Source organism: Nansenia antarctica (genome assembly GCF_963989245.1).
Source record: "Nansenia antarctica genome assembly, chromosome: 3".
Lineage (NCBI taxonomy): Eukaryota > Metazoa > Chordata > Actinopteri > Argentiniformes > Microstomatidae > Nansenia > Nansenia antarctica.
Window position 1 is genome coordinate 49,269,075 of NC_137688.1, and position 12,125 is coordinate 49,281,199.

At 44.2% G+C, this 12,125-nt stretch overlaps 1 protein-coding gene across 1 annotated transcript; it reads right to left on the reverse strand.

Moving 5' to 3' along the window:
* Positions 1-3,296: 3,296 nt before the first annotated feature.
* On the reverse strand, positions 3,297-8,694 carry ppp1r10 (protein phosphatase 1, regulatory subunit 10; the record flags this gene model as incomplete). The annotated part of the gene is made up of 16 exons (XM_080525347.1): positions 3,297-3,478; positions 3,675-4,055; positions 4,246-4,372; positions 4,752-5,033; positions 5,213-5,288; positions 5,512-5,752; positions 5,900-6,046; positions 6,223-6,382; positions 6,525-6,631; positions 6,812-6,915; positions 7,030-7,138; positions 7,328-7,468; positions 7,600-7,689; positions 7,855-8,042; positions 8,216-8,302; positions 8,588-8,694. The coding sequence occupies 16 exons, from the start codon at positions 8,692-8,694 to the stop codon at positions 3,297-3,299; spliced, it is 2,529 nt and encodes an 842-aa protein (XP_080381473.1).
* Between the last annotated feature and the right edge of the window lie 3,431 nt (positions 8,695-12,125).

A 12,125-nucleotide genomic window follows, 5' to 3' on the forward strand; every position in this document is an offset into this window, starting at 1 on the left:
AAGCACCCTACCGAAAAGTGGAAAATAAAGTGTTTGAACTAATTAGTCTATTTAATTTAATTGTATATATTCTGCTAATATTTTCTAGACATTTCAATATGATTACTGCAAAAATGCACCAAATCGTTCTGTTTTGAATGTGTTCACAGTTTTAAACACAATGACTTCAGTTTTGAACCCTGCGACTTAGCAATCGGAAAAAACTGTAAACTGTCATGACTTGGCTCTTTGCCATGATCTACACTGTTAATATTTAATGTTTGAAGATGTTTATCTAATCTTATCTAAGAAACGATGTTATGCTAATTGTATACTTTTTTATCCAACCCCCCTACCAGCCCAACAACCACCCCAAAAAGACAAAGCAACATGAACTAATTTTTCTGACATTTATTTGAGAGATGTAAAAACATACATTTTATACATATGAATGTGTGTACATGCATTTACAGATGCAAAGATACAAATCTCTCTCCAACAAAAACTGGACCTCATCCAGAAAGAGATCAATATCAACTTTGTATCAAAAATAAATACGGATAATTCCACCATTGCAGCGCTAAATGATGTATATTAATAATGGCTGTTATGTTAAAATAAAAATAAAATAAGATACGAAGAACTAGAAACAGTTACGGTTAAGGAGGAGTGTTTTCATATTCAACCCCCCAAAATAGACATAAAGCAACACACATGGAAGTCATTTTCTGACATTTATTTAATACATGTACAAAATACTTCTACTGATAATATGTATGCGTATTCATGTGTGTATGCATTCCACACATACACAAATACAAACATCTCTCTCAACAAAAAACTGGACCTCAATTGGAAAGAGATCCGTTTCATCAGTATCATCGTATCAAAATAAAAACGGGAAGAAAACAATCCAACCCCAAAAAAAACACGACATAATAACAGTCCCAACAAGAGACATGGAGGCCACTGTTTTCACAGAAAACACTTGAAATAGTTGACCCAGAAAAATGATTTGCCTCTCCTGGCTGGACTTCATATTAACACTGACAGAACATTCATAACAAAACTAAAACAAAAGCCAATGCCGGTGAATCTGACCACACGCTGAGCGTACGTGTGGTTTAGGCGCAACCAAGGACACAAGTAGTGACAGACATAGGCAGAAAATGCACTTGTATGGGGACTGTGTCTCTGTAGGCCTCTTTCACACCGGCAGTTCCGAACGCCGGTTCGCGTTCGCGTGCCGAAACCTCCGAACGTTGGCGATGTCTGGCGAACGAGCCCGCGTTCATACCAGTGGTATCGTTCGCCAGACAGCGCCAACGTTCGGAGGTTTCGGCACGCGAACGCGAACCGGCGTTCGGAACTGCCGGTGTGTAAGCCCTCAGTGTCTCAGGACATCAAGGACATAATATGACCGTCATGATTGTGATATCTAACATACGTCTGGTCTAAAGCTGATGAAGCTTGTTACTGGTGTTAATCCAATAACATATATCATAATATGTTATATATCATACACCCTATCTTATAAAGAGTGAGACAGAGTACACTGCTAAGCCTGACTGGAAGGTAGGAAAGCCCTTGTTCACAAGGCTCAGTCACACCAAGCAGGGCTTTTCCCTGTTCGTTCTCTTCTAACAGGCAAACGTATTCACACCCTTTGACATTCATGCCAGTCACTTCAAGGGGGGGGAAAGTAGCACTTTGACATGGCTGTTAGCATCAGTCCAGTAAAATTAATAAACATTGACAGTGTTAAGTGCGGAGACCATTCATATGGGGAGGTCAATTAAATATGTTCTCAATGCTATATCATTTGTTCTTTAGCAGGAAATGTCAGAGGCCTAGCCTTTCTAAAGCGTAGCTAGATATATAACACAGCACAAGCAGCACGAGGTGGGCGGGGCCATGGTTACTTCCTGTTCCTGTCAGGCCCGTGGGAGACAGTTGGAATTTGGAATTTTTTATAATCTTTCTAAAGTGCTTCCTAACTCACTCTCTCACTTCTGAGATCTAAAAAAAAAAAAAAAAAAAAAAAAAAAACTATAATAACTGAGGCTCTTTCTCGTCTTCGTCTATGAAAATGTGACAATGGAAATGAGACCAAGAAAAAATAGTCTCTCTGGGGGTGTAAAACAACCAAGACTCCCCCTTCTAAGAGTAGGGAACCTTGCAAACAATATCAAACGGTCTAATATGTCGAACTACTACGTATGAATTATTTGGTAGATTTTAAACATTCATTTTCTTGCCTTCTTCTGTTTGAATCCTAAAACCAGAAATCTCTGTAAGCCACTTGGTAGTAAATTGTAAAATGTGGACATTCAAACATCTTCCTGACAATAGAGGAACAACAGAGGAAAACCAGCGGAACCACAGTTGAACACAGTGCAACCTCCACTCAGGAGGGAGAAAATCGGATTAATTCTGGACCTGACAGTAGGTCTGCCAGTCTGTCCTGTCTTGTGAACATGGGGCTGTAGAGACAATGGGCAACACTGCACAACGACCTGTAAGCTTATTTCAACCTAAACCCCTTATGAGGATGGGGTCTGACTTAATACTGGGGAATCCTGGATATATATTGGTTTTCATTGCTGATCTTTTCACTCAGTGCTGAACTAGGGTACAGGAATAGGATGGAAAGGGGGAGGGATTGGGAAGACTTATGCGATATATAAGATGGGCACGCTGATATAGCAACCGAAATCGGCAATGTTGTCATAGTGGTCATCGAGTGTGGAACATCTTCATCAACCTGAAGCAACTGTGTTAAAAATGTTCACAAAACCCCCCTACAAACCTATCAATGATCATCTCACAGCTATTGAGCACCTACTTTTACAAAGAGAGGGTGTGTGTTCAGTGTGTGTTCAGTGTGTGTTCAGTGTGTGTGTGTGTGTGTGTGTGTGTGTGTGTGTGTGTGTGTGTGTGTGTGTGTGTAAGCAAATGTCCTCTATCCCCGATTGACGTACAATCAGAGCAAGCAGAGCAAAAAATGAACAGGAAATACAGAATTTCTTGGCAGACATTCTTGCCACTGAGGGTGTGTGGGGCCTGGAGGAACGAGAATCCCCTCCTGTGTTTCTAGACTCCTACTCGTGCCTTCAGAGAAGTCCTGGGTCAACGTTAAGCAGGAGAGCAGTAGTGGCAGCTTTAGACTAAAGCAGTGTGAATGAGGAGGTTGACCACCCAGTCAGGTAGCAGACTGCCTCGGTGGTGGCCTGTGCTCAGTTCCAGTGGTATAAACCATCTTAATTCAAGAGTTTGTTCGCCACCTAGTGGTAGTCCCCGGGGGGACGTGGCACGTTTTAGTGTCCATGCTGCGGATGTGGCGGGTGCTGGTTGTGTTGGTTGTGTTGGTTGTTGTAAGCGGGGTGGTTTGGGGGCAGGGGCGGGCCATTGACCCCGGGGTGGTAGAAAGCACAGTTGCTCTCGTAGCGGCAGTTTCCCTTCATCATGAAGTGCCGACACACAGGCCTCTTGGACATGTCTGGGGGAAATAACGAGAGAGAGGAGAATTAGAACACTTTTTTTTTTACTTCCTGTTCCTGTCAGGCACCTGTTAGGTGCCCTAAAATGATATCGTTGTGCAGTCACAGCTTTGCCATAACACCCGCAGAAAACACAACACTCCCACTACAACCAAAGAAAACCGTAAGGACAGACTAACGGACGTCTGGACTCACCTGACATGTTGTGGCCTCCTCTCGGCCCCCCCCGGCCTCGCCCTCTGAACCCCTGGCCCTGCTCCCCTGCTCTCCCTCGGCCCCTGTGGAAGGGCCCTCCTCCGCCCCCCCTGTGGGGACCCCCCCTCCCCATCGACTCGTCTCCCCCCCAGTAGTTGCCGTTGTCGGCGCCGTGCCCTTGGGGCGGCGGGGGTCCCATCATGCGGGGAGGGCCTCCGCCTGCGTTGAAGGGGGGCCCGTGGTTGTGTGGGGGCGGGGGGTGGTTGTAGTGGGGGGCGCCGGGGGGCTTGTTGGGGTAACCTCCGTTCATGGGCATCTGCATGTTCATGTTGTTCATATTCATGTTGTTCATCCCGGGACCGTGGCCAAGCAAGCCAGTGACTGAAGACACAAGAAAAGAATCATACCCTCATTAATAATGCTATCATAGGGTAACATTTAGTAGGGGGGGGGGGGGGGGGGTTAGGGACTTAGTATTTATTTGGACTTTTGTATAAACATTGTATCATATCTAGATCTTGGGATATGATGGGAGATAAGTCTGTTGATGGTGAGGTGGAGCTCTAGTTACCTGGTGGGGGTCCCATTGGAGGGTTCTGGTTCTGGGTCTGCTGCAGGGAACCCAGTAGCTGTTTGATCTTGTCTGAAAAGTCGGGCTGCTTGATCAGGTCTTCAGTGGACTGGTTACCCTGAGCACCCTGGACGGCAGACACAAGAGGGAGACAAGAGTTAATAATAATAATAATAATAATAATAATACATTAGACTTATATAGCGCTTTTCTAGACACTCAAAGACACTTTACAAACTAAAAAGATTGAGTAGTAATAATAAAAAGAAACAAAAGGTAAATAGAAGAAAGTATAGGGGCCTAATTGAGGTAGTGCTGGGGACACATGGGAAGGGGAGGGGGAGAGGGTTAACTGGGAAAGGCGAGCTTGAAGAGGTGGGTTTTGAGGGGTTGTTTAAATGTTGGGAGGGTGTTGGGAGTTGTGAACCAAGTTCATCCTGACAGGCTAAGAGACTCAGAGGTGTGGTATGGTAGAACGCTTCTTTCATTTCATGTCTCTCTCTTACCATGATGGAGGTGAGGAGTTCCTGTACGTTGACGGCGGGGGTGACGGGGGCTCCGGGCGTTCCCGTTGCCTGGGGACTGCGTCCGCTGGCGCCCATGTTCCCTAGGTTGCCTAGGTTGCCTAAGTTGCCTAAGTTGCCTAAGTTGCCTAAGTTGCCCATGTTGCCCATGAGGTTGGCCAGGACAGGGGGCAGCTTGGAGGTCTCGGCGGGGCCCAGGGCTGAGCCAGGCGGGGTGCTGGTGTCCATGGGCTCCATGTAACTGTCGTCCATCATGGTGGAGTCCTGCACAGAGACGGGGGGAAGAGTTAATGAACTGGACACACGAAAGGGACTCGGAAGATTACCGTTGTCTTGTGTGTGTCAAGTGTGCGTGCGTGCGCTCGTGAGTGTGTGTGTGTGTGTGTGTGTGTGTGTGTGTGTGTGTGTGTGTGTGTAAAATAACATTATGGAGGGCGTCTTACCTCATCCAGGGGAATGAGACGTGGAGGCATGGGTTCGTACGGCTCTGGATCGGGCTCGTGAGGACTGTCAGGCACACTGGAGAGAGAAAGAGAGAGAGAGAGAGAGAGAGAGAGAGAGAGAGAGAGAGAGAGAGAGAGAGAGAGAGAGAGAGAGAGAGAGAGAGAGAAGAGAGAGAGAGAGAGAGAGAGAGAGAGAGTCAGTCAGTACACCCCCTTTCAGAAAAGCTTCTCTCCTCTGAGCCACCGTAAGGAACGAGGAGGTCTCTTCACTCAGTGAACCTCTGACCAGGGACCCTTACCTCTCTTTGGTGAGGAAGATCTCCTGCAGGATGCCCATCTCACGGTCCTTCTGGGTTTGTTTCTCTGTGCTGTTGGCGCCGTAGCTGACTGCGGGCAGGGTCAGGGGACGGGCGGGCGTCCAGGGGACCCTCTCCTCCATGGTGTCGTGAGACAGACGCCGGGACATCTCAAACGTCTGTCTGTCCATCATCAGCTCGCGCTTCGCCGCCTCACCAAAGTCCTTCACCTTGTTGACATTGACTGAGAGAGAGAGAGAGAGAGAGAGATAGAGGGAGAGAGAGAGAGCGATAAATAAAGTTATGTTAACCAGACATACCGTACATTGAATCTCTTTGAAAATGAAATACTACTTAACAAAAACTTGACATGAAACTGTTGTTGTCTTACCTCTCTCGGTCTCGTCCAGGTCAAAGTAGAAGTACTCTTTGAGCTGCTCCTCTTCCGCCCAGCGAACACTCTTCTTCTTCTTTCCTTTCTTGGTCAGCTGACTCTCTTCATCCCCGCGAGGCTCTGCCAGAGCATTGGGCTTCTCACCTAAGAGACGAAGAGAAAGAAAGAGAGAGAGAGAGAGATGTGTTAATGAAGAACAGCGTACAGAATACCTCGTTATCCAAAACCTCTGTTTGAAGAGACGGAGGTGTAAGGGAATTAAATGATAGTATTATACACCCTATTTGGGTGCAGTGGGTTTGAAAGAGCTTCAGTCTCACCAGTGTCCATGGCCTCAGGGTCCTCCACGGGCACAGGGGTGCCAGGCTGCTCCAGCTCCTGGGTCTCATGGGGAGGCGTGGTAGAGGCAGCGGCCTCTGGAGACGAGGGCTTGGCCTGGGAGGCTGGGTAGGACGAGGGTTTGATGTCGAAAGGACACGGCTGAGAGAGAGAGAGAGAGAGAGAGAGATCAGTGAGTGCTCAGGAACATTAGTACACACGCTGCTGTAGGCCACATATTGAGGTTCATTCAGTATCAGAGTAAGGGTTTATCTCTGTGGTGTAACACATGAGCTTTTAGTACCTTATTAGACGTTGGAGAGACGGCCTTGGAACCAGATTTCTTCTTCTTGAGCTTGGGATGCACTGGGGCAGAATTCAGGGCATCCAAGAACCCTGTGCATTCGAGGGCTGTAGAGGAAAGGCTGATTAGAACCATGACTGACTGTTGGAAGAACGTAGTGGTAGTTCAGGTAGATATCACTATCAGCCTTACTCCAAAACAGTATCTTCGTGACGTGATTTTTTTCTTGATTTTTAGAAAAAGTATCCATAAAAATGATCACCTACATGTATCTGTTGAGGACTTACGTTGAGCAGGGATGATCTTGACCTTGATGTCTTTGGTGGCGTTGGTAGATATATTGAGAGGTTTGTATTTCTTTTCCACTGGTGGGACATCTGTTGGACCAGAGCTGTGAGGGTAAAACAAACAGGTAAGTACCTTTTTTAAATCACCCGGAGGCAGCTTTACAAACGTCTACAGTGTTTCATTCGATGTCACAAGACAATCTGTAAAGGCAGTTTACCTGGGTCTTTTGAGGAGAGCGGGTTTGATGTTGTACTTGTCCCCGAGCTGGGGCGCAACAGGGGGGGGTTTCTTGACTGGGACGGGGATAGGAGTATCCATCTCCAGTCCTGGAGACCACAACACACAGGTTCAGAACATGACATACCAGGAGAGATGTAACTTACTCATCTACATTAGGGGTAAGAAGTAAACGACACAAACTTCGGGACAATATTATGTCAATGTATGAATAATGGTACGGACCAGAGCAAGAGGGGTTCCACAAGATGGAGAGAGTGTAGTGAAGTGAAGTATACCTGTGGAGCGTGACTTGGCATGACTGGGCGCGTGGGCTTTAGGCTTCTCCTTCTTCTTCTCCTCTTCTGCTGCTGCCTTAGCTGCTTCAAGCTTCAAATCTCGGGTCGGCACTTTGCCCTCCTCCTTCTTTCGTTTCTTATCTGAGAGAGACACATAAAAGGTGTTATCAGACAGGGAGAAAGAGTAGCTGTGACAAAGGCATTGGACTACAAACTTAAATGGAAGAGGAAGGAAAAGGACAGTGATAGGGGTCAACGGTAGGAGTCTGTACCTGCAGGAGAGTTGCCACTGGCAGATACACTCTGGGAGCGAATTATGGCCATCCACCCCTCCACCAGAATAGAGGCCAGCTTCCTCAGCTCTGAGCAAGAGACAGAGACACCATTAGAAACACATCACCTTGGAAAGCAGGCATACCGCTGTGTGGATACACTTCACAGAGGTCTATCTACGAGTTGTGTATGGAGATAATGGGACATTGGAGTAGAGACAAAGGAGTAGAGAAACAAAAGGTGCGGAGACTTACCCTCAGTCTCCCCACTCTTGCTCAGTTGCTTGACCAGCTTGGCTGTGTTGTTCTGTTTGAGGTGGTCCACTTTGAGGGGGAGTTTCTGCAGCGTGAGCAGGATGAGCTGCAGCAGGGGGGTGTTGGTGGTGGTCTTGGAGTAGGTGAGCCAGGCGTTGAGCAGCTTGTAGCCACCCACTCGGATAAACCTGGAGGAAGGTTGGACAACTGACAATCATGAAACAGGCCAGCAAAACGTAAAAGACACTCAAATGGGCTATTCAAGTTTCCTCTAAAACTAAAAAGACCACAACCGTCACAAACACAACAGCTAAAAAGAGCAAACAAATCAATAGGAACAAAAGACTTGTGTTGAGCTTACCTGTTGAGAACATCATGGGATTTGGTCTGTAGTAGGATATTCAGGTACATACATCTACTGACCATCTTGTGAGTGGCTTTCATAAGACTGTGGAATAAACCGAGAAAGAGACCAGTCAGAACAAAGGACAATTACTACTGCATATGTCAACAATTTAATTTAGTTCACTGAAGTAGAAACAAATTGCATTCAAATATATGCAGCTATAAACATTTAATACAATTAAAGAAATCTGTTCATTTCAGCAGAAAGGTTCAAAATAAATTCTAGAAGGTCTGATAGTAGGCTGGTTGACATTGAAGGTTAAGGAATCAAAATGGGGTCAGATTAAGCCATGTATCTCCTAAGAATGTCACAATTCCTACTCCTTACCTGAACACTTTGGGTACTCCCTCCAGGCTGCGGAGCTCTCCATCTTTCCCCAGCAGATTCTCCACTCCCTTCAGTACCTCCCTGGGGTCCACTGGGCCCACCGCCATTCCTGAGGGACACACACAACATGGAAACTTAGCACACCAACCAAAGCAGGTTACCACATACTCATACGTACATTACTTACAAAAGCAATCTTTCATCTAGAAGGATAAGTATGCAAATGTAATATTTGCACTGGTATGTCCTCTAGGGCCTGTTTTGGGAGAGTTGAGTGGAACAAACACGGTATAGATCCTGTACAAAAGCGCCTACAATAAATCACGCCGGACTAAACCATTAAAAAACCTTCCCGTCTGATGAACACAACCAAAAACCCAAAGCACAAGTTTGCATGGTTTCCATCCACAACGCCGAAAGCAGTACTGCAGTGATCAAGAGGCCAATGTCACCAATCCATGTTCAATCCCCAGTGCCCACAAGAAAAACATGTTCAGCGGCCGGGCCCTTATCTAATGCTGTGTTGCTTCAGCATTCCTTGGTGTACTGCTGAATTGCTTCATGACTCACTGATGTATTCCCTCATACTTAGATATTTGCATCTTCTGTGAGGGTTGACTCTTGTCTGTTATGGGATATAGCTGTGGGAGAAGAGGAAGGGCAGTCAACTTCCCTTTGTTGTTCAACAACTCGCTGTTGTTAGACCTCTCCAAGGCTTGGGTGCATACAAAAGATCTGGGGTATTTACAGGTTATGAGTTTACTTTCTTTCAGCAAAAATAATCTACTGTGGTTCTGAGTTGGGCCTCTAAGGCAGTAGAGGTGCAGTGAGTCAGTTAAGCACATTAGTCTGTCAAATGATGAGACTCCAGCACTGTTGTTTACTTCATGTTCATGTGGACTCCTCCAAGGTAATACATTCAAATAGCTGCTTTATTCAACAGTTTGTATAACTTTACAAATAAGCGTGAACAAAATCTTGTGGTTCATTAGAATTGCTCATTGACTGTCTTTTCACAAAGTGTGTAGCCATACATGTTCATAGCAAAATGAAATAAAAACAGAGGTGTAAGTTGTCTTGGAAATTAGCTTGAATACTAGGATATTGGGAAGAAATGAGTCATTAGTTGTTAATGTGCTGCTCTATTTACTGAAATATTATAAGCCTGAAAAAGATTGTATGGAATTGGTCATTGTTGGTGAGTGCTGTGAAAACTACATTACTGATACCGTTCTGGAGATGTGGGATAAGATACAACAAGACAACAATATATGCCCAATATATCCCATGTGATGGTGAAAAATATCCCACATAAAAAAATCTACACACAAAAAAAAGTTGAATTGTTGAACACACATACATACAATCTGAAGACCTATTAGGTTCCAGGTGTACACTGTTAAACTATGTGCAAACCACTGGTTGTTAGAATGGCTGACAAACACCTGCACAGAACATGTGAGGGTGCAGGTGAAGCCTGGAGATGCGCAGATTCCTTCAGAAAGAGCCACCTCCACGGAAAAGAAAAGCCGCAGTCTTTGTCACCAATAACTATTTTGTCTCCGGTGTCAGCAGAACTCCCAGGAGTTCTGTTGGTCAGGCAGGACTCAGAGGTACTCTATGATAAATGATAATACTACTATCTTGTTCAAATTACTAACGGAAAATAATAAATAATTTTTTTTGCATTTGAATGCATAAATTGTACTTTCATAAACAAATCACATAACACATTAACAAGTATGTAAATTGCCAATGATTCACATTGCCAATTTATATAGAATTAAGAGTCCAAAACCATGGATACATTTACTGTACTATTAACAAAACAGGTTGCCAACTAATCTCAAGACTTTCTCTCATAGCAGTTCATGATAAATTGCTGCCATCTACAGGTTAGTTTACAGAATAACAACAACTAATGTACAATGCCCTATATATCTGCAATACTATAATCTAAGAAAATTAGGTGACTGTAACATTCAGATTCACCTACTTCAAACGAGTTAATTATAAATGTGTTAATTAATACCTACAATGTCAATTAAATTGCATATTTAAAACGATAATTGAAATCATGGGTGTTACTGAGCAGGTGAGTGGATGAAGTTGTTGTACAAAAATAAATAAATGTAATCCGACGGCGTCTTTTGGCCCAGCCTCAATAAAGGCAACACTACAAAACGGTCTTCACTTCAAATCTCAACTAAGCAATCAAACAATTGCAGAACATTTAATTTGCATGTTTGAAGGAGGATAACTAGGACTATGAAGATATTTCACGCACATATTTTAGTAGTATAGTATTTAGCATAGTTTGTGTTTGGGCTATGACAACTTTTGCGTAAATCATCTGATTCATAAGGATTAAGAAGGGGGCGGGACTTTAACGACATGCATTTTATCTTTTACAACGCATAATGTATATGTTAATGTTTATGCTAATTAGTTTTAGTTATCAATATTTGGTTGTAATTGTCATCACCAAATGCTCTGAATTACGGTGTCCAAGTAGTACAAGGATCTTCTCTAATGTACTTTTACATGATGTGAGAAATCAGTTTGGTCTTACCCGTTTAATTGTAGTAGAAGTTTTATATTGTCTCAGAACTCCACAACACGGGATATAACACACAACTCCTGTAAATGTCACAACTGTTACACACGTACACAGTCAATAAAGAGAAGTTATTTGAAAGACATGAGTCTACTTGCTTAGTTCATTTGGGGGGAAGGAAGGGGGGGGGAATTCAATGGATGTTCATACACTGAGGTACAATGCTATGGGGTATTTTCTTAAAGACGAGAATTCAATTGAAGGGGCATCTCGCTGACTAGTTATATCATCAATAATTATTTACAAAGTAAAAAGCACTTCAAACGTCATATTTCAACACATTTCTGCGACCGACACCAAGAAATCCCTTCGTATCCCTGGCCTATAAGGAAAACTAAATCCCCAAACCTAGTCAATAATGATTAATTGCAAGCATAATGCTTCTTTTCATAGTCTGATCAAAAATCCCCTTCCTCAAATAAATTCCTAAAAACAAGAATAATTGGGGAGAAATAACCTCAAATAAATGACTGCCTTCATGCCTTCTTGGAGGCGTCTTATAAATAACAGTTACATAATGACATTTCACGCAGCCTTTATAAGACCTACGGGAAAGCAGACATCTGTCATTGCACAGCCCGAGCAGGAGGAACTAGGCTCTCGTCCACTAAATTCAGGGGGAGGGTGTCGTAAAGGAAAAAAGAAAAAAACACTCGTGATTCACCGAAAATACATCTAAGCCCTGCCCTGTTTTTGTTAACCACTTCGTAGGGTAGCCTCAAACCTCGAGTAGAAAGAACAATGAATGCCTATAAAACTGGACGCATCAACACATTTGCTACCACATAAAACTAGAGTCGCTACACCGACTGAAGACAGTTAGCTACATCTGCGATGCGAGAGCGAAAACATTTTTTAAACTCGTTCCGCATTTCAGTTCTCCCGACTTTTCGTCCCAGAAACAGTGAAGCCATGTTGCCT